A 27,485-nucleotide genomic window follows, 5' to 3' on the forward strand; every position below is an offset into this window, starting at 1 on the left:
ATAATTTATGTATATATTTGGAAAAGTAAATTTTTCGAAAAAGTAAATTACCCAAAATACCAATCGATTTACTTTTCGAGAGTATACTGTATATAGATTTTATATTTAACAACATTATTTATATGAATGAATGAATAATCCCAACAGTTTTCGTTGAACCAGAGGGCGCCAGCGCAAGTCAATAATTTTCCGCATAGTGCTTTAAAAAACTGTTGTAAAACTACGCAAAATAATAGGAATTTAAAAAAATTCGAGCTATTAATTGTACACAATTTTCTTTACATGCTTTATGAGTTAATCAGAGATAATTTGGAGCGACTGGTTATACGAATTGGGTTTGTATGTTAATATCAATGATTAATTTTCGGTTACGTGAGCTGTCCTTAATGGAGAATTTCACTGTACTTCCACATGTTTAATCTAACCGCATTAAACTGTGGATAGGGACATGGTGCTTTAAATAATTAATGCAATCCAAAATAATCGAAAGCAATTGAAAAATTGTTATTCTTTATAATGAGAATTTTTGGAGATATTGTTGTTTCTAAACAAGAAAATATGAAATTATATATGTCTGTTTAAAAATTGTTGTATATTGTGTAGCATTAAATTTGTTTATTTATTGATAATTTACTACACAGTACAGTATACTCTCGAAAAGTAAATTCTCAGAAAGTAAATAATCGCGGAAAAGTAAATCACCTTTAAGATTACACATGCACCTCGAAAAAGTAAATTTTTTAATTTACTTTTCAGAGAGTGTGATAAAAAATTCGAAACGAAGCAAGCAGCGTTTTTTACGATGTTGCAAAAACACTTACTCTCTTGTTTATCGTGTCTGTTTAGTAAATAAACTTTGAGATATGTACATATGTAAATGGTCAGAAAATATATTGCAAAAGAAAAAAAAACAAAAGAATATTCAAAATTTTTTCTCTTCATAATAAATACATATGTTTTTCATGTAAATCCATATGTTTTATTGAAGCAAATAAATGAATGAATTTTTAAGGTTTAAAAATGCATTTAATATTATAAAAACAGATAATTTATGTATATATTTGGAAAAGTAAATTTTTCGAAAAAGTAAATTACCCAAAATACCAATCGATTTACTTTTCGAGAGTATACTGTATATTCTTAATATTGTAGTACCGGGCGTATGCGTAATGTAGGTTCGCCTGTATTTTATGAGTCAATACTATGTTATTATGTGCATTTGTACTAGTTAACGACTTACGTATTAAACGCTATAGATACGAGTCTTGCATTGTCAAACTACACGAGTATATACTAAAATACCTGTGCCACAGGTTACGCATACTAACAGCGTAGACTATAAATCTACTTGGTCCATATGATTTGCATTACCATGCTAACCAAAATCCTACAAAACACACATTGCTCAGTTCTACTATGCGTATGGTGTACAGAATTTCAGCAAAAGCTCGTGTAATCCACATACACTGGCATATTCATACATACATATGTATCTGCTAGAACCGGTTTATTTAGAAACCTATTCTTATTTTTTGCAAACTGGCAGGTAGGAAGTAGTGAAATAAAGGGATAGTCGATATATAAACATTACATACAATTACATAATTTCATTTATTCTGCATGAAACATTTTATAGTGTTTCAAGTATGAACTGCTTCAGAAGTTGATTTAATTTCTTCATAATTTCTTATTTGCTTGCTTGTTCACTTTCAGTTAATTTTCAGTTATCTTTTCCAAATATTCACCAAATGCGCCCTCTATGTTCGTTCATTCCATTGAGATCATTCATTCCATTTGTCAAAAATCATTCGACAATTTACGTTCCACAAAGTCATTTTTATTACCCAACGGTTGTTTGTATATTCAGCAGCCATCTCGCTCACCCTTGCATTGCGCAAACGAGCCTAACAAAGGTTTGCGAAAAAATTTTAATAACAGAGTTGTACCGTTTGTACAAATGAGCTGCGCGCCAGCGAATATTGAGCAAAGCAAAGTGGATAAGAGAAGCAACAACAAAAGAGCAATTGAGGCAAAAAGTTGACAGCTTTGTGGAAAAGAAGCGGCGTCAGTAGAATATATTGCTGTGTGCGAGAAATTAGTGTGTAGCGCTACAGTTGTTAATAAAATCGTTAATAAAACATATATAAGATTTATAAAAATATATAAAATTTGTATTTAATGATAATATAACTGATACGGAGTAAAGTAGAGTAGAGCAACCGTAGGTGAAGGTGTTAAATAAGCGCTAACATGATGATCAACACACTGCTAGAGCATGTACCCATAAAACTGGAAGCGCCGGATAATGGCGACGAGGAAGACGCAGAAAACAATAGCAAACAGAAAAGCAAAATTGTGAAAATGAATGGTAAGAATGTAGTCGTTGAGGAAGATGGTAGCGGTGATGATGATGAGGAGGACGATGAAGACACTGATGAGGATGATTCTGAAACGGATCTTCTGGAGGAAGATGATGATGATGCGACATTAGTACCGATTAGCAGCGATGAAGAAGCGGAGTTGGAAGCGCAACGTATACGTTTCCCTGAATTAATAGGGAAAAACTTACATTTAACAGCTCTTCCGAAAGATGGGAAAAAGACTAAATCCACGAAGAAATTGCGTGAACGCAGTGTTTCAAGTTGTGCTAGTGTAAGCAGTAAAACTTCAATAGCATCTTGTTCATCTGCCTCATCAATTGCAGATAGCAAATATTCAAATCAGAGTGATTTACCAAAGCAAAAACAAAAGTCAGATTCAACGATAAAAAAGACAGTTGCTTGTAGAAATATAGAAAAAGGTGGTGCGAGTACGGAATCCGAAGCCGAACATGATGATATTACTGTAACATATAAACGACCCCTACGAAATCGGGTTCCCTCTACTTGCTCCGTCGCATCATCGCTGGTTACGCCTTCCTGTCAAACTGAATCTTGCGGTAATATTTATGTGTACGAGGAGCAGCAAAAACTTATATTTAATTGCAGCTTTTGCGATTTACGTTACGGCGATATGACGTCGTTCGCAAAACATTTGCATAATGCACATAAACTGTTTCAGGAGGAAGAAGATGTTACCTCAACAATAACGGCGCGTAAAAGTCCACGCACACAAACGAAGCAACAGGCTGAAAGCAAAGCGCAAGCGCAGGACAACAAGCTAAAGGTGGTAGTTAAGACGGAAATGAAGCCACACCAGGAAGAGTGTTGTGATGATAATTCAAGTGCACACTCAATGTCACCAATTCCTGTTGATGCAACACTAGAATCATGTGGGAATGTTTTTATTCTAAATGGCAAAAAACTTTTCCTGATTTGTGGCCACTGTGAGTGCAAATATGCCACACTGGATTTATTCCATAAACATTTGCGACAACAGCATCAACTATTTTCTGGCCCTGTAAAAGAAATAGATGTGTTGCCGAAGTCCGAAATAAAGGTTGAGCTGCGCGGTGAAGGAGAGCAACTTCCAAAAGTCAGTGCAGCCGCTCTAGCTATTGAGAGACAGCGAAAAGCTAGCATAGAAGCAATGATAGCTTCGCCTGTAATGGTAGTACTACCTGTGGCACAAAACGTGGACAATAATGACATATTGCCGGCGACGGTTTCAGTGCAAGTACCAGAAACGCCACCCCCAGAGGAAGACAAGACAGTGGAAGAGTCAACATTAAATACGGCCAACAAGCAAAAAGTGGTTACTGAAAAGACATTTTTGAATGAAACAATTTGCGAAGCAGATAATGCAAAGAAAGTAGTGGATGATAATGAAAAGCAACTAAGGGTTGAGGAGCATGCGCAGTCGGAAGCGGGGCAACAGGTGCATGCTACCGGGAGTGGTAATAATGAAAATGCACATAAAACTTGTGCAGAAACGGTTGAAGATGGGAACAGTCAAGAACTGAAACCTGTTGTAAAGCGTAAAAGAAAACGCCGGTCGGTAAGTAAACATAATCATAATTTCGTTTCCTATATAAATTTGTACATATGTATTATGCGGAAATTTGAACTCGTAATACAAAAATGTCATTCAAAAATGGAAAACAAAACAATTCAGTAGGCATTCTCAGGTAAATTAAATAATTTGTAATTGCAGGTATTTTCGAAACGATCGCCGCCAAAGAAACGTGCTGCTGCAACAAAAGACGTCAGTTCACATCAAAATGATAATAAAGATGAAAGTAACACCGATGACGCAATTAAATTGCATTCCGCAGATGACCCTGCAGCAGAGCGAGCTGATACAACGCCATGTGAACTCAATTTGGTTCCTGTTAGCGAAGTATCATCGATGGAAACAGGCATAACCGACTCAGATGTCAAAACTTTGACTGGTATAGTAGAGGATGCTGCAAGCACGAATTTCACCGCTAATATAGAAGAGGTAGTGTCAGAGGCTAATACCTCTCTAAGCGCTCCTGAAATTAAAAAACAAAAAGGAAAAACAGCAGAAAAAATAAAAATCCCTCCAAAGCCGACTGCCAAGAGAACTCGCAAAAAGAAAGCTCCTGCTGTTGTAGAAGAACAATCAGTCTCACTGTGTAAAACTGGTACCAAATCTAAATCTTCGTCTCCTGAATGCTCAGTTAAATCTTCTCTTGACCTCGAATCGACAATAGATGCAAAAGTGGGAACCAGTAAACCCATTGCACATGTCATGCGTACTACTTGCTACTCCGAAACACAAAAGTTACGCTTTGCTTGCAATCAGTGCCCAAAATCGTTCAGTAAGTCAACACGGTTGGCTGAACATAAGCGTTTGCATACAGGAGAGAAGCCGTTCAGTTGTGAGGAATGTGGGAAAACATTCCGCATTAAAAGACGTCTAATTGAGCATAAAATGCGACATCTCAAAGTGAAAACATACAAATGTGAAACATGTGGATTACCAGTGGCTACCAAACAAGACCTCAGGCTACATCAACGCCATCACACGAATGATCGACGCTATCCTTGTACCGAGTGTTCGAAAGCCTTTGTGCGCAGCACCGATTTAAAAATACATAAGCGTGTCCATACGGGCGAGAAGCCGTTCGTATGTGAAATCTGCCAGAAAACATTTCGAGCCAATCAGAATCTCCTTGTACATCGTCGTTCACACATGGGCGAAAAGAATTATAAATGTGATTATTGTGACAAACGCTTCATGCGTAATATTGACCGCAAGGTTCACCATCGTACACATACAGGTAATTCTCGCTAATTTAAATTTTTACCAAACAAAGTTAATTTAATGTCGTATTGATTTCTCTTGCTTGCTCTTTCAGGTGAAAGACCATTTAAATGCGAAATTTGTGGACGTTGCTACTCTTCCCGCGCCCATGTGCGCACTCACATACAACGTGAACATGTCGAAAATGGAGGCGACACAAAACCTGAGCGTAAGAAGAACGAACGAAAGACAAAACCAGCTGCGGTGGACGAAATTGTAAAGGAACAACAGTTAATTGATGAAATACAAGAACAAATATTGCAATGCTTAAAAACCGACGATTTAGATGAAGAAGAGTTGTCACCCACACCAACAGCAACTACTACAACTATTGTGAAACCTGCTGAAATAAAAAAACAGAGACGTGGAAAATCAACACCCAGGACATCGCCCGCTTTGAAGAACGGTGTTGACATCGATTTACCCCATCAGGTCCAGCAGCACGCACAATCGAGGGGTGTGCAACAGGTGTCCGTAACTGTGTCAATGCAAATGCAGGACGATGTGGGTATGGCAGATGAGCCGATGCCTGAAAAGGAAAACGCGACGACGTTAGTTGGTGCGGTCTCAGCATCACTAAGCAAAAACACAAAGAGTGAGCGTAAAATATCGAGCTATTTCTCTGTGTTGGGACAAAAAACAGAAATTTAAAGACTTGCACATTTCACATTTCAAATGGAACTAAAAACGCAGAATATTATTTTACAATTTTATAACGGTTATCTGGGAGTAGGAGATAACCATACACGTAATTAGCTAAGGCATCGTTAGATACATAGATTTCTCAAATAAGTGACAAATATCATATCGTAAGCAAGGCACTGTCTTCAAATATAAAGTACGAATATATGTGTGTAGTTTTGTCCAAAACACAAAAATATTTCAACTAAAGGACCTCGCCTGAGTTGTTAACAGAAAACAAATTGTTTAGTACATTTCTAAGCTGTTGAAACTATTGTTGAGCATATACACATTTAAAGTTAATCCAATGCTTAGGGTGACTGATACTACTGATTACTTCATAATTTATTTCAACCACAAATCCCCTTTTGATATTATTTGAGTTTACACAAAATTTGTAACAGTGCCCACGATATTCCATGAACAAATTCATAAATGCATCCAACAATTTATTAAAATTACTTCATTTTATGTTGCAACTCAGTTCTTTTGAGTTATTTAAAAGCAAAAAAGTCAATGATGAGCGCTACACTGCGCATGAATACTATAACACACGATGCATACCATTTATGTATATTATACTCATTAAACTAAAATGATATTCCTAAGTTCGTCTTAATTTTAGATTACTTTATACACTCAAGCGCTGTATAGTGGCGCAGCTTAACTATAATGCAAACATAGTTTTAATTTTTTAAAGAGAGAGTATAACAAAACGCTCAATTTATCAATTATTTTTCTTAAAAATTATAATTAAACCATTTCAATGCATTCTTGGTAGACTTAAATTAAGTTCATCGTAGTTAAAACGAAAAGAGAATACTTAAAAGACAAAATGAATGCACTACATCCGCGGTTAGTTGAGAATTTCGGCTTGGTGCGAAATATGACAACGTGTTTGAGTGTGTGTTGTACTTTGCAAATGTCCCATTCCTTGTTGGCAGATGCAAAGGTCACAGTTGCCGTGGAGGAAGGGATAAAATTTGCTCAATCCACGACGCAGCTGTTTGAAAGGAAGTGCTCTCTTCAACCCCCAGCATATACCTACAAACACACATATCTACATACTTGTATGTATGCCAGTTGTATGTATATTACATATGGCATACAATTTTTCAATGCTTAATACATGTTTAGTTTGTAGCTATCAGTAATTTAAAACTCAATAAACTCATGATTTGTAATGAGCCGTATTTTTCATTTATGTATGTTCGTAGACTTACGGCATTCGCTCTTAAAAGGGGTAGGTACCTTGAATTGTGGGTTTTACTTCAAAATAACTGGAATATTTCGGCGGTATTGTCAAAAACTAAATAAAAAACCAATTGGATCATTACAGCGACAACAACAAATCAATATCTGATGTTACAATTTGTCTTGCGAATTTCGATACATACATACATACATAATTTACATATGATCATTAACTTCTTAAATTAATAATTTCATTTAATTTATTTTATTAAAAATTCAATTATAATACATACATACAGCTTCAACGCGGTATTTGTCTAAATGAAATTAGAACGATTCGCTCAATAAGTTTGGCACGCTGATATCACGAAACAAAGACTATCAAATCTATTAATTTTTATTTTCACCATTAAAAAAATTATTAGAGAAAGAGTTTCCCTCCCTACAACGACTATATCTGACGTATAAGACAAGTGAGTATTTTTGGGGATTTTTTATCTGACAGGTAAGTGAAAATCATAAGTCCCCTACCGGATTGAAAAAAAAAAAAACAAAATGAAATAACTTTTATGAGGTACAATAATACATAAAGAAATATGATAAATGTGGGTAGAGTGTGAAATTAAATAATTATATTTTTATTGTATGTTGATTTTTAGTTAAGTTTAAGCGATTGTCCTAATTCAATAGATTTTTACATTTTTTCTACAATGTTTTTTTTTTTTTTTTTTTTTATAAAAAATAATGGTTTTGCTCTTTTACTGTATTTAAAGCTAGAAGATTGCTGTGATGGGCTTTCTATTAGAGCATAATTAATTTGCCATGAGTTTGTCGACAACTTGCCTCAGAAGAGTAGGCACCAGTCCTTAGTTTATTATGAGTATGTGAGAATAATTGCGTTAATGCAACGAAGAAGTGGACGATGTGGGTCACGAAACTTGTCATATCAGTAGTAGACATAGTGTCAAACAACTTGTGAATTGACTCAACAAATATGGGTTGTGTGTTTGGGTCTGAAGCAAGCCGACGCCAAAGTTTTAGCAAAGCATCTCATCTTTATGTAAATTAGCATTATGTAGAGATCTTAAGAGGTCGCAGTTACCACCGAACTACAGTTGAACTTCCATAACTCGAAGTTTTCCATAACTCGAACTCTTGAATTGGCAACAGAAGTCCTTCCTTTCCTTCCTTCCATAACTGGAAGTCTCTCTAACTCGAAGTTTTTTTCGTTGTCGTATCTCTAAGTAATTTCGTTTGATGACAACATCTGATCTTACCGCTGATGTTTTAAATTTTTTTTTTAATTTTTTGGAATAATTTTTTTTGGTGCTCTATCAAAGATGGAAGATCGAAAACAGAATTTTCGGTATATTTTACCGTTTACTATCAAAAGAGTAAACATTCAGTTCAAGCAAGGCGAATATTATGTGATGTATGCGGAGAAGTTCCAGAAATTTCGATCTTGAGAATGCACCTCGTCCTGAAAGGCCTTTTGAAGCCGATGTGGTTGAAATAAAAATGTTGGATTAATCTTTGGCATGATTCTATTTTACTAAGGGGCACTTATTTTGAATAACAAAATGATAACGATTTGTTTTAAACAACGAAACTACTATGCATTTAAAAAAATAGAAAAAAAGTCTGTTTATTAAGACAAATCTTTTTTTTTTAACTTATGAACATACAAATATATTTTAAATAAATATCATTGACGCGATTTCCTAAAATCGAAAATAACTGAACTCCTCCCAATTTTTTCAAGAGAGGTGACGAAAAATTTTAGACACGACACGACAACAACATCAATAACAAGCCTGCACAAAATTAATAACAATTAAAAAATAACGCGAATTACAACAAATTTGTACAAATTGTCCAAATTTTTCTTTACATATGTATGTATTTTATGAAATCTGGTCCGGTTATCAGAGGCAATTTAATCGAGCCAAAAAAAAAATATGCATGCATTAATTTCGCTTTCATTGCTCTACCTTTTCGCTAAGTAGTTGCAAAATAACAATTCTTAAAGCATATTTTCTATATTTTGCGAAAATTATGCAAGCGTTGCTCATACGAAAACTGCTGTGCTGAGGAATTTAAAAGCAAACAAACTTATTCTTTGGTATCAGCGAGTTACATATGTATGTATACAAATATGTATTTAAAAACAACAGCAGACAGCTTATATACTCATATAGTATTCATATGTATGTATGTACATATGTATGTAAATCTATCACATAATTATAAATGTATGACATATGTATGTACATATATGTATATGTACATATGTATATGTATTTCTATGTACATATATACAAACATATGTACAGCTTTCTGCCAGGCAATGAGACATTTGGCAGTTTGGGTGTTTATAATTGCGTAGGCATTAAATGACATCACTTCCACGCACTCATAAACTCACACATCTATGTATGTATACAAATCATTGCATATTGAATTTTTGATTTTGAACAAAAACAACAAAGTATGAAAAATACTCCAAAAACGAAAGAAAGCAACGAAATGAGTAAACAAAGCGCACAGTGCAAGATAGTGACACTTAGAACTCGAGTGCTACTCAAGCAGCGCTTCTTCTTCACCAGACCTCAGAGGTACCCAAAGCACAGTACATAATACAGTTCAAGTTGCGCATACGTCGTGTTGTGCGGCTGCCAATTGGCTAGAGGCTACTCCAAGGTGTCGCTGTTTGTTTTCACTTGTCGCTTGCGCGTGTGTGTTTGGTAATGGACTCGCGCTTGAAATGTATACATACATGTTCATACATGTATTTGCTTGTTGTGTTGCGAACTAAAACGCAATTAATGCAAACGAGCTTATGAGAGTGAGAAAAACGAAAAGCAGTAGGCTAATTGAAAGCGAATGAGGTGTAGAGGAAACGGCGAAAGTCACAAACAACTGTGAAATGAAGTGGAACGCGCAAATAACGGCAAATGTATGTGTATGCGCGCGTGAGTGTGTTTGAAGAAAAACATCGCGTATACGCCCTGACGACAGTGCCGTTCGTCAGCGCGTTGGCGACGAGTCGCGACTGCCGTTGTTGCCTTATCCACTTTGTACACATGTAAGTATATTTGAATGTGGACGTAAAAGATAGAGATGTGCTTCTGATCAGGTGCCAGACCAGTCAACATGTTTTTTTTTGCAAATACAACATACCTTTGTGTCTGTATGTATTTGTGATTTGTGAAAGCAACGCAATCTCCGCTGCCATTTCATCAGTGGCTTCAAAATTAGCTCACTTCGCTGACTTTTCTCGTAGAATTCTCAAAAACCAGCTTGAGCCATAAGTCGCGTTCTTGAACATGCACACATGCAAACAAATATACAAACAAACATACATACATTTATTCTAGACATACGTGTTTGCATATAGAGTATAAATGTTTGTATGTACATATGTATGTATTCGCGAATTTGTGCCTCAACTGCTTCTTTCATTTACCGTGTTTTTTTTATTATTGTACATTCTTTGCGGTCGTTAACTTTGACCATTGGTTTTGTTTAATCTGCTTTTGTTCTTCTTCTTGCTTCGATTGCTTGCGTCGTCGCTTGTGTTATTCGCATTACTACCTAGCCTTATTCGTTTGTGGAACGTATTTGCGCGCTCATTCATTCTTTTGAAAATTCAAATGGCACTCAGACAGGTTTGCGCTCTTTTTCACACATTCATCTCCCAGCCAAATTCCAGTGGTCTTTGTTTTGCCTTGCTTCTTGCCATATTGGCTAGCTTTGCTTTGTTTGCTGCTCGTTTGGCGGGAACTTTGCGGAATTCAAAATAGCATTTAAAAGAGCTGGAGTCCAGCAACTTAAACGCGGTCATCAATTTAGCATTTTAAATAGGGATGGAATTGGTTTTCTAACTTTAGATTTTGCAATCAATTTACTAACTAAATAATAGCAATATTTTTAATTAGTTGTATACCTTAATTATACCTCTATTACGGTCTTCAACTCCAATTGAAGCTGAAACAATTCAACTTCAGTCCAAACCAACTCCTTTTTGGTATTAGGAACATAAACTACTTTTAGTCGAGGTTACTTTGGTGTTGCCAACTTAAAAAAAAGAAGATTTGACAGATAATCACACTGCTGAAAACTTGTAAACAAAAAACCATAAAAATTCAATTTAGTTTTTGCTCATGATGGTGAATAATAATTAAATTAGACTTTAGTTTTGATTTATTTTAAGTCTTGATGAATACTCAAATCCATTGGAATTTCCAGTTTGATTGGCATTTAAAATGTTTATTGCTTATTCATAAGTTACTTTCGTTTAAATCTGGTTTTTATTTTATACTAAATGAGATGAAAAAGCATTACCACGAACACTCTCGTTCCTTGCTTACGCTAGTTATCAAGAAGTTTTAAATTTGGACTGAAGCAATCCACAATGTTAATGACTGTCAGAAAATCTGCTTTTAAATATTATGAACACCATATTCCAGGGCAGTCAATAAAACACAAATGACTGAACAGGAGGAACCGCCTCGAAAATATGTATTGCTATTTGGCGGTACATATAAAACGCTGGGAGGCACTGTCAACCTTCAGGGCGGCTGCATCGGCTATTAAGGTAGCCAAGATACACTTAATCGAGACGCTCAACCCCCTGGGGCAAATTACACAGGAGAAGTTGTTATATGCGTTCCTTGATGGTGAGGGCTGGCTGAACGGAATCAAAATCCTCAAGTGTAAGGACGACGCCTCTCTGCGATAAAGCTTCAAGGTAATGAGGGGTCGCCCTCGCGTTAGTGAACCGGATCTGTATCCAGACCATTCCGAAAGTAAAGATGCTTACACCTCGTACGGGAGATGCACTGCGTCTCCTTCAAAGGCAAAATCCCGATGTGCCTACGGAAGATTGTAGGAGGATGGTTCAAGGTGAGATGGAATGCTTTAGGAGAGAATGCAGAAACGTCAAAATCATGTGCGATCTCGAAAAGCCTATTAGACGGTTCTTGGCCTAGTCACAGGACACAACCTACTGGCAGCACAATCGAGCAGTATGGGCATGACTAACGATCACATGTAGAAAGTGCAGAGAAGTAGGTATGAGATAGACACCCGAGCATCTTCTCTGCTTATGTCTTTATCTAGAACTAGGCTAAGATATCTAAGGAGCTTCACAGTTCAAGTGACTGAATGAAGAATCAGAATTAGATATTTAAACTATACTAAACTTCGTAACAATCGTTGACGTCCTGCACCATGTAATCTTCAGCTCGTATTAATACACGCCCATCTGACATTACAAAGGACCAGTTGGTCTATGTACGGCGTGGAAGTCAGCCCGAGGAACCTAACTTAATATCTTAATAACGAGAAAATTTGATTGACAGCACATAAACCAAAATTCTTTTTGACTGGTTCAGTTAATATCGATGATACCGACTAAAAAAACTTAGAGGGGTTTTAAACTTCATTTAGCCTAGGTACAATTTAACTTTTTAACATGTTGTCTTTAATCGAAACACCAATGCAGCTTATGCCATTGGAAATGTGTTTAAGCACAGGAAATCGAATTGACAGATCTATGTATGACTATGACTATATTAAAAACAAGAATATAAGTTATAGAATTTGCCAAAAATGAAATATAATAAATAGACAGCGCTTTAATACCGACGAGTTGAAATATTTGGCTACCTATTCTAGATATGTTAAGTTCCTCAAAATTCATATGCAACTAAATAACAGCACGACTCAAGATGTGAACATTCTTTGGTGCAACGTAAAGTTACCTTTCCTCGATGTGTGCGAATCAAGGCTCAAATTGGACCAAAAAAAAAGAAACATTCCTGGAAAAGCGGATCAATATCATAGATCGTAGAGTAAAAGTCAACGTTCACGAGCCACCTCACGTAGACGCTCTTTAAAATCATGAATGATAGTCAATACAGATTACATCAAAAAGTAGTTAAGCAGTCTGCTGCGCTGATAAGTGAAACTTTTCCAATAGCAAAGCGTGTGAAGCAGAAAATGCCGCTCGTAAGACCAACTTATGTAAGTGAAGTATACAAACTAAGCCGTGAGCTCACTGGGAAATGTGGCTGCCCTAATCGCTTAATTAAAAACGATACATAACAGATCGCTACGAATTGGCTATTATACTGTTAAAATAAATTCTTTTATCGAGCTCACAACAAAATTTTTTTTAAAAGAGAGTAGGACCCAAAATGGATTATAGTAAAATGAAGAATCAAAGACAGCAAAAAATTTAATATTACAATCTTTACATATAAAAATTCCTAAAGTACTGAATCAATTCTAAATTTGATTTGCACATTATATACAATTTGATCCAAATTGAAAGAGCTTAAAACATAATTTATAATCACAATATTATTTTACTGCAAATTATTTGCTGCTGAACAAGGGGTTTTTTTTCAGGACGCACCAGGTGCGACCGGAGGATTGAGTCATGTGTAGAAGTTCACGCTAGTGAGGAAAGTTCTCTGATCGCCATTCACTTGGGAGTGGCCAGAAACGATTCTTTTACATATGACTCAAGCAGCTCACGACTTCCGGTCTTTGACCAAGTATCCTCTGGGTAGCCTAAGAACATCCGTTTGAAGGCGAGCTAAAGTGAGAAGGCGAAACATCCCCTGCATAGGGTTGTGCGCTGGGTTTGGGACCCGCCACGTAAAAAACACCCCCAATGAAAAACCACCAACAGCCTCGGATGAGAGACCCCCCTTTTGATGACGACCATGGCAAACGAAATAAGGACTATGATTTGAGGGCATGCACCTGGAATGTCCGGTCCCTTAATTGGGAAGGTGCCGCTGCCCAGCTGGTAGATGTCCTCGTAAAGATAAAGGCTGACATCACCGCCGTCCAAGAAATGAGATGGACGGGACAAGGACAGATACGAGTAGGTCCTTGTGGCATTTACTACAGCGGCCATATAAAGGAGCGCAAATTTGGTGTGGGATTCGTGGTGGGAGAGAGACTCCGTCGCCGAGTACTATCATTCACTCCGGTGAATGAACATCTAGCCACAATCCGCATCAAAGCGAGGTTCTACAACATATTGCTGATTTGCGCCCACGCCCCGACGGAAGAGAAGGACGATGTGACCAAAGATGCCTTTTATGAGTGCTTGGAGCGCACTTATGAGAGATGCCCCTGCCACGATGTCAAAATCTTGTTTGGCGACTTTAATGCCAAGGCAAAGAAGGTATTTTTGGCACTACGGTGGGTAAATTCAGCCTCCACGAGGAAACATCCCCAAATGAATTGAGGCTGATCGACTTCGCCGGGGCCCGAAATATGGTTATCTGTAGTACTACATTCCAGCATAAGAAGATACATCAAGCTACCTGGCTGTCTCCGGATCGAAAAACCACCAACCAGATCGATCATGTTGTCATAGACGGAAGACACGTCTCTAGTGTTTTAGATGTGCGTGCGCTCCGAGGTCCTAACATCGACTCGGACCACTATATTGTTGCAGTCAAAATTCGCACCCGCCTCTTTGCAGCAAAAAACGCACGTCACAGATATTGATATCGTCGGCCTCAACACCCACGCTGTTAGTTCTGCTTTCTCCAGATAGTAAAAGGAAGCGAAGCAAAAGGGTCTGGTAGTGAACGAGTGCAATACGAAATATCTGCTATCACCAAACAAACAGTCGTCGCACTCGCGATGTGGCTCTCACGCCTCTGTTGACAGTCATAACTTCTAAATCGTAGATAATTTCGTTTATTTTGGAAACAGCATTAACAGCAGCAACAATGTCAGCCCCGAAATCCAACGCAGAACAACTTTTGCAACCGGCGCTACTTCGGACTGAGTAGGCAATTGAGAAATTAAGTCCTCTCTCGACGAACAAAAACCAAACTCTATAAGTCACTCATAATTCCTGTTCTGCTATATGGTGCAGAGGCTTGGACGATGACAACAACCGATGAGTCGACGTTGCGAGTTTTCGAGGGTAAAGTTCTGCGAAAGATTTATGGTCCTTTGCGCATTGGCCACGGCGAATATCGCATTCGATGGAACGATGAGCTGTACGAGATATACGACGACATTGACATAGTGCAGCGAATTAAAAGACAGCGGCTACGCTGGCTAGGTCATGTTGTCTGAATGGACGAAAACACTCCAGCTCTGAAAGTATTCGACGCAGTACCCACCGGGGGAAGCAGAGAAAGAGAAAGACCTCCACTCCGTTGGAAGGACCAGGTGGAGAAGGGCCTGGCTTCGCTTGGAATATCCAATTGGCGCCACGTAGCGAAGAGAAGAAACGACTGGCGCTCGGCTATAATCGCGTAAGCGGTATCTACGCCAGTAAAGAAGAAGAAGAAGCAGATCCCGTTAATTTAGAAGCGTCCAAAAAATTGTTAAAGCATGGGAAGAACAGCTGGTAATTTATTTAAAGGATTTGGGGATACTATTTTATAAGAATGGGGTGGTAGCTTTACAACAATGTCTTAATTAATTGATCCAACTATTAAACATTTGTTCCATAGTTATTTTCTTAGTTCTTTTTGAAAGGTCGGCCCCTCTAAAAATTATCAAAAGTTAAGGCCTTGTTATCTTATCAGTTATTAGTTGCTCTTAGGCTTTATTGAGGGCATACCTCTAGGGAAAGAGTGGAATTGGATTCCATAATTAATTATTTTTTTTTTGTTTTTCATGCAAGCAAGTTAAGCTCATTGCAATCAGTTAAATACCTTCCGTTTTGAACTGATTTCATAATTGATTCGGAACCTTGTAGAATCATCAATAAATGGACTAGACATTCATAATTGCTAACAGCCAACCAATTTGTATTCGAACATAAATATATTAAGATTAATTTGTCGTACAATACAACACATACACAACTGTGTGTCTGTATGTAAATAAAATGCATCCATAAATGTAATGAACGAGACAAAGGCGAGAACTGCGGAAAGCATGAATTAATTGAAATCCATAATGATCATGGCGCCTTATGGTCCAACGTGGTACGGGGTAAACAGCAGTGCACTCGATTGTAAAGAATTGAAAATTACAGATACTTTTTGACGCATGCAACACATGGTGCACATATTGGATGCATTGGGAATTTAAGTTGAATAATAAAAATTGGCTGGCGATAGTGGAGATGGTGGCCAGCGAATATTGCTCACTTTATTGAGCCAGTCAATCTTCCATGGAATCGTCAGTGTAATGCGTCGGATTTATTCCTGCCAATGATAAACTGTGCACTCGAATGCACCGATTGCGCCAAATTCATAGGAACATGAATGCTCAGTGATTTAATCAGTCAATCCAACGCTTGGCTGAGCGGCTATTTTAATGACGCGAGCTAATTAAATTAATTGCAACTACTGCGGGGTGAGATAGGACGTTCTGTTGCGTTACAAATGTGTACATACATACAGCTGTGTATAATATATTTACAGGACTCATAATTTGTCCACTTGCCCATCGTAAAATCATAAAGTCATCAACTTTTATACTTGTTTGACAAATTTTTTGTTGGATTACATACAAAAATGAGTTTACGACATAACAATTCTCACCGATATGTTTTCGATTCGTTATAACTTATAACTTTATTATACTACATGAAACCCCAAATTATAAGTGTAAAATTTGCATTGTCATAGCTTCAGAGTAATAGTAGTACATAAAATATATAAATAAGTATATTTTCGCAAGATTGTGCAAAACTAGACGAGATTGAGTCTCATCGGCCTACCTATTCAAATAATTTTCTTAACAAAAAAAATTCTCTATCTTTTTGAAGATACACTCTTGATTTCAAACGAGAGGGAATAATCTCCCATTATGGATACTGCTCATCTACGAGTTTTTGTTCATATACATACATATTTCACTTCGTAGCAGACTTGAGTCTAAGGGTTTTAAAAATTTTTGAGTTGTCCACAAATTTCCCGTATTAATGCTGGTGACCTATGAAAAGTTAATAAAGCTCTTACTAATTTTTAGTATAGTTCACTAAGGACTTTGACGTTTTATAATTATTTTCCACATAACCAAAAATTGTATAACAAAAAAAATTTAAAACCACTGAAGTGACAGCACAAATCTGTGTAAATACTTCTTTCACTGATTTAAAATACTACGAGAGTATTTTAAGGACATAAAGGAGCTAACTAAAAATATACATATCGTACTCGATAATACAAATAAAATTAATTATATTTTATATATCGGTTACCGGTATGGCCTTCAGTGTGCCGGTGCATGCCTTTTTAATGGCCTCTACGTCTGCATAACGCTTTCCTTTCAAGGGCAAATGCATTTTTCCGAAAAGGAAGAAGTCGCACGTTGCCATATCAGATGAATACGGGGAGTGGTTAACGGTTAAAATGTGATTTTTGGTCAAAGTCGTCAGTCGATTTGTGCGGAACAAACCGTGCACATACCTTTCGTAAGCCCAAATGTTCGGTCAAAATGCGATAAAGCGATGTTTTGAAAATGTTTAATTCCATTTCCATGAATTTCAATGACGATTTCGGCTGATTCTTGATGAATTCACGCACAGTTTCGATGGAACTTCCGGTGATCACGGATTTTGATTGGCCGTTTTGAAAACGTTGAAACCACTCTGCTACGGGCTAGGCATAAACTTGTTTCATCAATTGAAACGTTTCGGTAAAAGTTTTACCAATTTTAAAACAAAATTTAATGTTGGCTCTGTGTTCGAAGCTCATTTTCGCTCCGATAACACAAACATACTGACAACTAAAATGCAATAACTTCACTTCTAATCGATGAAATGTCATGAAATTCTCACTGGACAATCGATAAAGATAGCAGATTCTAACGCACCAGTCGACATATAGATGTCCTGTTTACTTTGGAATGCTCTTTGTATGTTAGTGCTTCTTTCAATCGTTGCCACGCTTCTCAAACTATATTTTTATAATTTGATATGCTTGTAAAGCCCTTAAGGTTCTCTTTATCTTTGAAATTAGGAAAAGGTAACACGGAGTCATGCCTGGCAAATGTGGTGGCTGGATATTTCTACAGTATTGGTTTTGGCCAAGAATAAGCCACGAAGTGGGAGATTTTAACGAACAAAAAATCATATAAATTCACGCCTAACATTAGAGGCTGGAAAATTTCAAATCAATCTTTTAACATCAAATTCTAATAAATTGACAGTGACATATTTTAATGCAATGTATAATACTATAGTCAGTTCGTGTATTGAATAGAAAAATTTCACAAAACAAAAGGATGTGTGCCAGGTTTTGAGAATCTTTCGAGAACTTCTTCTGCAGTGACTTCAATGTCATGATACGTGTGCAGCAATGGCAGGCCAATTAATTTGTTTTGAAGCATGTTTGTTCTCAGCCATGCTTTCATGCGGCGAAATGTCGAAAAATAGCGTTCAGAGCTCGCATTTGTCACAGGAAGTGTGCAGAATATGCGAATAAAACTGGGATATACTTAGTTCTATATCGCAGTTCTTCAATATTTCCAATGCAGTAGTTGGTAACTTGTTGTATTCTGACTTTCTGCCTCCGATGGCAGTGTCAGTAATCAAGTTTACATTTGAGCTTCAAACGTCGCCCGACGTTGTCATTATCCAAAAGTCCTTTGAATATAACTATCAAGCAGTCAATAAGATTTTTCATTTCTTTTTCTGGTCGCAGCAAACTTAATTGAAATCCATCCAATATTTCTTTAGAAAAGCGCATCTTCAAATTTTAGCCGCTTGTATCCAACAGAGGAATGTACACTGAGACCCTGTTGTATTTTTCACAAGTTCTCATGCAAAAATATTCGCGTTTTGTTTGTTGACCGCAGATTCTTGGTTTTTCTTCGTCAACTTTCAGTTCTGCCGCCATTTTTTTCGTGTCTGAATAGATTTCCTCTTCTGAATCCGCCAATGCTATACCATATATCAACATAATAAAAAAAAAAATTGACAAACCCGCGAAATTTTAAACTTTAGAATTCCTATTATCTTCTAAACACACCTGGTGCAATGATATTGCATTTTAAATATTCGTAGCTCAAGTCATTAGACATTATACGTGTGTTTGTACCCATGGCGTATACGTAACAATTTACATCGGTACAGAATGTACAAAAATACGAACCATTCAGTAGTTTTTCTAAAGTAGTTTTAATTTATACATCGAAAACCATTTATGTCTTCAAATAGAACCTTTGAAGATATAAGTCTGCATTAATTAAGATTCCGAAAATAGTGAAGCATTCTTTGCGCTTTTGAGTGCAACATTAACCCAAGTAAAAGAGTGTTCTTGTTATTCTTACTTTGGTATAAATATTAAGTGAATTATGTAAAGACACCTTTATCACAGGTCTTATCTTAATAATAATATGATTATAATTAAAATATGAAAACCGAATGAAAGTCATTTACTATATGGAGTGAAAAGGTTATACTACTTTGGTCTGAAACTATCCTCAATCAGAGTTTTGAACATTATTGAATAATTTCTGCTTCAACCAAAGATTAAAAACAAAATAAATAAAAAAGTAATATCTCGTTAAACAGGCTGCCTACCTCGCAACGTTACGATCGACTACAACACGTGCGGGATACGATAGATAGCAAGAGTTGAAGAGGAAAGCGAGACGCATCTGTAGACAGAAACAGAAAGAGGCCGAACTGCGTGAGTACGAACAGCTCGATAAGCTGGCCGACAGGGGTAATGCTCGAAAATTCTACGAAAAGATGCGGCGGCTTACAGAAGTTTTCAAGACCGGAGCATACTCTTGTAGAACCCCCCAAGGTGATCTAGCCACCGTTGCCCAGAGCATACTTAAATTATGGAGGGAAAACTTCTCCAGCCTACTGAATGGCAGTGAACGCACAACACCAGGAGAAGGCGAACCCGATACCCCAATCGATGACGATGGAGCAGACGTTCCAATGCCCGACCATGAAGAAGTTCGAATAGCAATAGCCCTGCTGAAGAACAACAAAGCGGCAGGGGCCGACGGATTGCCGGCCGAGCTATTCAAAAACGCCGGCAAAGAATAGATAAGGAGCATGCCTCAGCTACTTTTTAGAATATGGTCGGACGAATGTATGCCCAACGATTGGAGTTTAAGTGTGCTATGCCCAATCAATGAAAAAGGAGACCCCACAATCTGCGCCAACTACCGTGGGATAAGCATATTGTGTGAAAGATTAAAGCCCACCGTCAACAAGCTTATTGGACCTTATCAGTGTGGCTTCAGACCTGGTAAATCAACAACCGACCAGATATTCACCATGCGCCTAATCTTGGAAAAGGCCCGTGAAAGGAGAATCGACATTCACCACCTATTCGTCGATTTCAAAGCTGCTTTCGACAGCACGAAAAGGAGCTGCCTTTATGCCGCGATGTCTGAATTTGGTATCCCCGCAAAACTAATACGGCTGTGTAATCTGACGTTGGGCAACACGAAAAGCTCCGTCAGGATCGGGAAGGACCTCTCCGAGCCGTTCGGTACCAAACGAGGTCTTAGACAAGGTGATTCCCTATCGTGCGACTTTTTCAACCTGCTTCTGGCGAAAATAGTTCGAGCTGCAGAACTCAACAGAGAAGGTACCATCTTCTATAAGAGTGAACAACTGTTGGCGTATGCCGATGATATTGATATCATCGGCCTCAACACCCGCGCCGTTAGTTCTGCTTTCTCCAGACTGGGCAAGGAAGCAAAAGAAATGGGTCTGGCAGTGAACGAGGGCAAGACGAAATATCTCCTGTCACCAAACAAACAGTTGTCGCACTCGCGACTTGGCACTCACGTCACTGTTGACAGTCATAACTTTGAAGTTGTAGATAATTTCGTCTATCTTGGAACCAGCGTAAACTCCACCAACAATGTCAGCCTAGAAATCCAACGCAGGATAACTCTTGCCAACAGGTGCTACTTCGGACTAAGTAGGCAATTGAGAAGCAAAGTCCTCTCTCGACAAACAAAAACCAAACTCTATAAGTCACTCATAATTCCCGTCCTGCTATATGGTGCAGAGGCCTGGACGATGTCAACAACAGATGAGTCGACGTTGCGAGTTTTCGAGAGAAAAGTTCTGCGAAAGATTTATGGTCCTTTGCGCGTTGGCCACGGCGAATATCGCATTCGATGGAACGATGAGCTGTACGAGATATACGACGACATTGACATAGTTCAGCGAATTAAAAGACAGCGGCTACGCTGGCTAGGTCATGTTGTCCGGATGGATGAAAACACTCCAGCTCTGAAAGTATTCGACGCAGTACCCGCCGCGGGAAGCAGAGGAAGAGGAAGACCTCCACTCCGTTGGAAAGACCAAGTGGAGAAGGACCTGGCTTCGCTTGGAATATCCAATTGGCGCCACGTAGCGAAGAGAAGAAACGACTGGCGCGCTATTGTTGACTCGGCTATAATCGCGTAAGCGGTGTCTACGCCAGTAAAGAAGAAGAAGAATATCTCGTTAGAAATTTCGATACTACCTCACTACATGGGTATAGTATATTATGTAAATTGGGATTTAATGAAATAGCGAGAAATAAGTGTGCTTCAGTTACTTTTGTATTTGTTTACTTTTTAATGCAAATTAATCGATATAAATTAGCTCTTTCGTAATAAGTCAACTTTCTTATCGAAAATGTCCATTTTTATCACGCTGTTCCATAATATGTCAATCATCTTCAAATAGATTATCAAAGGAAATCAGTATTCAAGCGATATCAGTGATTTACGGTGTTGGCGTCTATTATATAGAGCTGGAGAATATTTGATTTACAATGGGTTTAAAACCCACAATTTTCTCTAACAATCAAATCAACATTAAAAAAATTTAATCTGCAGAGATTTATGAGCCAAAAAATATACGATGTTTTAAAAATAATCGCTATTTAATGGAAAATATGAGAGTACTCTTAAAAGTTTGACTCTTTGATTACATTTTTTATTCTTCCAACTCTAAATTGCTTGAATTGCTTGAACTGTTCCAATTATAGCATGGAAAATCGGAAACTTCCGTAGATTTCGTGAGCAAGAAATTGGGAACCCTAATTCATATCAATTTCAGACTCAGAGAGAGTATACAACTGAAAAGGAAATGCGACTGCCACGCTTCGAGTGCCTCTCAGAATTTCGTGCATGCCAAAATCGCTAATAATAAATCACATGCTAATAAATTGAATTAAACTCACATGCTTGTAAACAAAATAATTCATTACGGGGGCAAGAAGTGAAGTAAATTAAAGTGTTCTTGACAAGATTAATTGAGATGATAGTAAAATAAAGTGTCAGAATTCGATATTGTGCTAAAATTAACTAATTTGGAATTAATTGCTCACTTATATATAAGTTAAATGAATATCAGTATATTTTTCAACTCACAACGAGAAAGAAATTAAAAAGAAAGTGTACCGATTATGAAGTGAAATAAGATAAGTAAGTAAGGGCTATGTTCGGGTGCAACCGAACCTTTTTAGCTCTTAGATCTTCAAGGAATCAAAGCCAAGGCAATACTTTAAGGTGTGAAACGTCATCCAGACGATCAGAATCCAAGCAATTGTATGTGTATATATACGTGTACATGTCTATGTATATTATGGTGATTCAAAAAAAAATTTTTTTTCGTTTGGTACTCGGAAAAATAGGTTCCTAGGCACCTCTGAGAAAGCCTCTAAAAGCATGAGTTCTTAATTGTAACGGGAAGGTCCTCCTACTTACAGTTTTCTATTTTTTCTTATTATCAGATAGAAAAAATTATATCTCGCTTCTAGCTACTTGAAAAAATATCGTGTTCCTTAGATTTTGTAGGAAATTGAATGCTCTAAAAGAAGGTCTCCTATGATTTTTTCGTAAACCCAACTGTTTAAAAGATATTGAGAGTTAAAGTTTGATTATTTTTGGGAAAATTTTTTATTTCTTATGAATTTTATAACTCAATGAAAAAAATCATTATGAATGAGGAAACTCATAGGTTTTTGGAGAGGTTTTCTTAGAGGTGTCTAGGAACCTATTTTTCCGAGTCCCAAACGAAAAAAAAATTTTTTCTTTGAATCACTGTAATGTGTACGTATATATTACTCATACGTTGATTGACATATTAGGCGTTGATTGACATATAAGGTTTGTTGAAAAACAAAAGTCATTATATGTACATACTATGTGGGAGATGGGGTAGTATCGAATCGATTTTAGCTATTAACTATTATTAGGCCACAAACTAAAAATGTTCCCTCGGTTTCATTAAGTCACATACATACAATCATACGGAGCAAATTCAGCTGGGTGTTCGAAAATCCTGGTAATAGTTATATGGGGGCTAGGTCAAATTTTCGCCCAATTGTATCTATTTCAGGCACAAAGATAAACTGTTCAGAGTAAAACTCATTCTGTAATTTTCATTGCGATAACTCACATATTGGTCGCTATATGTGGCATATAGTTATCCTGAAGCTGAAAAATTTGTATATGAGGTATATGGGGGAAGTATTGACACTATTCAACTCACACAGAGATACTATTATCAGGAAAGGATTTTATCTGAATTTCAATTGTATAGCCATACTTTGATCGACATTTTCAGCCAAAATTCAAATAGGTTCGCGCTTGAACAGTTTCTGTGAGATTTGGACAATTTTTGGTCATAAAGTGGCATACTCTAAAGGCATTGTACGCGCTAGGTTTTATTCCGTTATATTAATACCTTCTTGATTGTTGTACCGGAAAGTGAAATAATTAAATAAAATTTAAAAATTTTTATTGTGCGTGGCTGCAGTCCGATTTCGCACATTTTTGCACTATCACAAAGGAATGTGAAAAATTTGGCACGTACTAAAATTATATTATATGTATATTATATATTATATATTTTCTATATATTATATTATATTATATTATATTTCAAAGTCTTACCGATAGTTTTGTAGGTATGGAAAAAAATTCATAATGGAATGTTTTCGAATTGCGACTAAAATAGAAATAAGCAGCTAATTGTGTTTATCATGGAAAAATACTTCAATCTAGGCAAATGTATAGGCGAATGTGGGTGTGTGTGTGTAGCGGTATTGTTGGTAATCAAAATTTTTATTTAAAGTGTAAACTTTGATTTAATGTACGAGTACGAAAAGAAATTCCATTTGCGTTTGTTAAATTTCGTACACCAAGAGTACGCTGAGATTCGCACTCACATACATATGTACATATATACATATGCAAGAATGAATGTATGCTTCGTTGCCGCGCTGACTGGCTTAATTCTCACTTTGATAAAGGCGCACATGCATGACAATTCGTCAAGTGCCAAGTGCTGGAGACCGGCAGACGCACTGACAGACAGACAATTCACTTCAGCTTAGTTAGGTTAAATATTTTTATTGCAATATTGACGCAAAAGTGATTGCTCTGATAAAACTACAAATACCTACACATTTATGTACGTATCTTTGTATGTACACCCATGTAGTTGTATATGTTTATGGGTGTTCAGGCGAAATTACCTTACTCTCACCCTTTACTTAGATTCGTAGAAACTTTCAAGTGCCACTGCAGCAATCAAAACAAATCCGAGCGCTCACATTAGCCTTCCGCGTACAGGGATGTGTGTGCACTCATGCAAGTATGATTGCATCGACACACTGAGCATTGCCAGGCATGAAATTCTAATTGCGGCTATTTGCATTGCATTGTCTGTTTACAATCATCTTTCGCCTAGAAAATTAATTATCTACAGGTTCTATAGTTATAAGACGCTCTTACGTCTCGGTTTGTCAGTGTTACATTGATTTTTAGACAAGTGTACTGTTACTTGCGGTATCTCTCCTCCCATTTCGTAAAGCACTAGCGGGTCGCTGCTCCAATTTTAATTTACAGCTTTTACGATGCCAGATAATAGCAAAGCCATACATATGAACATTTGTACAACAACTATATACATCGGCAAACAGAGTGAAATACTACAACGTTCCGCTTGTAAGTTAAGCGTATTATTACTATCACGATCTGTGTTCGACGCCTGTTTATTTATCCAGTTATTAAAATGGCAATTATGATGGGTCGCCAGCAACTACGAGTTGAGTCTAATGAACGATAAACAACAACGTGACAATATGCGTTACTAATTTACAACGTATACACATATGTACATAAGTATCTGTAGACAAATATATGCACAGAGACATGTAAGTATATTGTATATTCGGTAAATAACATTTTACGACGAGACTTTGGGGGCTCAAGCCGCGATATGGAAATTTTTTCAAAATCTCAAGAACGTTTCCGATGACCTAGAGTCTGTTTCACAGGAAAATTACATTCACTCCGAACCCCCCAGAGCTCAATGTATTACTGTGCACTAGGTAGATAAAGAATTTATTTTACAAAATATGTGGAATCGGAAAATCGATAACAAATTGATTAACGTCGCAAATAATCCAACTCGAACAGCAATCACAGCCTATACTTATATAAAGTGGATAATTCAGTAAAAAATTAACCTATGTTTCTTTAAAAATTCTTAGTAACAGGTCAAAATTTATGCGTCAATCAAATAATTGAAATTTTGAAAATTTGTTTCTCTCTCCAGCCGAAAATTTATTTACATATGTACTTATATATAGCATTTTTTAGCACAGTTTTTCAGGAAAGATCGAAAATATCAGGCCTTTGATACATTATTTTTTAGTTTCTATTCATACATTTTTTAAACGAATGTTATATATGTACATATGTATATATACATATGAATGTATATATTTATGAATCAGCTTTTTGTCGAATTCATTTTATTGGTTCATTTAGTGGGAACTACATATGTATAACATTTGAAAACTCCATTTGTATTCAAATATGGGTGACTGCAAAATTTAAACCCCATTAGATATTTTATATGTGCGACAGTGTAAGTAAATTTAATATATTTGCACTACTAAATAACGCTTAAGCTCCGTGGGTGTGTCAAATTAAGAGTGAATGTTCAAGTAATAGGGGTAATGATGTGACAATATCGAGATTTATTTGCATTTTTACAGCTATATCCATATAACCATATACATATGTAAATAAGTATATTTAAATATTGCTATAACTATCTGATAATTTCATATTATAGCCTCGTTTTGAATAAATGTGTGTATATTTGTTAAGATTTACATACATTATTAGCCTCATTTTATAATAAAGCAATAAATTTTTAGCTAAGTACTTATATTGGCAGATGTAAAAATTTAATCGTGCTTACGCGAATACAAACTATAGAAGTTTAGTTTCTAGATATTCTGTCCGTGAGACCATAAGACTGCTTTAGAATTGGCGAGATGTCAAATTTGAACGCTATTTGTCAAAGGTCTTCAACACCAATGATAATTGTTGCAGCTATATAATGTTATATATGTATGTATATGTGATAGACAAGTTTATCTGGCTTAAATTTATTAGAAGGTATTTCAAAAACGTTTCTGAACTCCGTCAAACAAAACGGAATTTAAAATCCTTTCATGGTTAGCAGTCTCTATGTGTTGCTCTTCCATATTTAAGAGTTTTCATATTTGTGACGAAAAACTAAATTTTTTACCGAAATTAAATTAAGTAAAAAGAAATGCTAAGTTCAGGTGTATCCGACCATATTATACTCTGACTAAAAAATTTTGTGAAAAAATTATCTATCATCTTGATTTATATTGGAAGTAAAATTAATAAGCCACAGGCTAATAAAATGGTCCCAGGTTTTTATCAAGGCTCGAAAATCCTGATATTAGTTTTAAGAGGGCTAGGTCAAGTTTTCGTCCAATTTAATCGATTATAGACACAAAGGTACACTATTACGAATAAAATACACTATCTTATTGGCCAATATATGCGATATGAAGTCACCCGGAGGTTTGAAAATCTTTATACTAGGTATATGGGGCTCAAGGGAAGTATTAACCCGATTCCACTCATTTTTGACACACTGATATACTATTAGCAGGAATCCTTTCTTTTATGAATTTCAATTATACATTTAATATGTATATATATTTTGGTTAAAAATCCCCTATGTGCAGCCCCAATGGCCTTAGGGGCTTGAACGATTTCGGTCGGATTTGGTCATAAAATGATATACTTCAAAGGCACTATTCGAGCAAGGGTTTATCTCGTTATATTAACTGCGTCTTTATTTATGCATATACCATAAAGTGAAGAGATCAAATGATATATAAAATTATGTTATAATATATGGGAAAGAGAAATCGTTGCTGTGCATTTTCACACTGTACCATAATAATGTCAGAAGAATGTTACATAAATGGTCGTATTTGGTCGAGAAGTTCCTGAGATACTTATTTGACATTATCTAAAAGTGTTCATGTCCGGACCACTGTCCGCTTTTGTCACCGGATCGCATAAATCCCTCTCGTACAATCTCGGCAGTTAAATTAAATGTCTCTTTAGTTATAGTTTAGCAGTTT

The 27,485-nt window shown here is 36.6% G+C and overlaps 2 protein-coding genes across 3 annotated transcripts in view; one reads left to right on the forward strand and one right to left on the reverse strand.

Moving 5' to 3' along the window:
- Positions 1-27,485, reverse strand: part of Comm (Protein commissureless) — a 92,202-nt gene that overhangs the window by 14,584 nt on the left and 50,133 nt on the right. The gene's annotated exons all lie outside the window — the stretch shown is intronic.
- LOC105223974 (uncharacterized) lies at positions 1,962-7,073 on the forward strand. The gene is made up of 3 exons (XM_011201904.3): positions 1,962-3,936; positions 4,093-5,185; positions 5,264-7,073. Exons 1-3 carry the CDS (start codon positions 2,251-2,253, stop codon positions 5,857-5,859), a joined length of 3,375 nt encoding a protein of 1,124 aa, XP_011200206.2. The 5' UTR covers positions 1,962-2,250; the 3' UTR covers positions 5,860-7,073.

Source organism: Bactrocera dorsalis, chromosome 5 (assembly GCF_023373825.1).
Source record: "Bactrocera dorsalis isolate Fly_Bdor chromosome 5, ASM2337382v1, whole genome shotgun sequence".
In the NCBI taxonomy this organism is placed as follows: Eukaryota; Metazoa; Arthropoda; class Insecta; order Diptera; family Tephritidae; genus Bactrocera; species Bactrocera dorsalis.

Excerpts from the sequence above, each read along its gene's own strand:
- LOC105223974 (XM_011201904.3), top strand. The coding sequence starts at position 2,251 with ATGATGATCAACACACTGCTAGAGCATGTACCCATAAAACTGGAAGCG. Across the intron at positions 3,937-4,092 it reads GTAAAAGAAAACGCCGGTCG|GTATTTTCGAAACGATCGCC; the intron begins GTAAGTAAACAT and ends TTGTAATTGCAG. Across the intron at positions 5,186-5,263 it reads TCACCATCGTACACATACAG|GTGAAAGACCATTTAAATGC; the intron begins GTAATTCTCGCT and ends TTGCTCTTTCAG.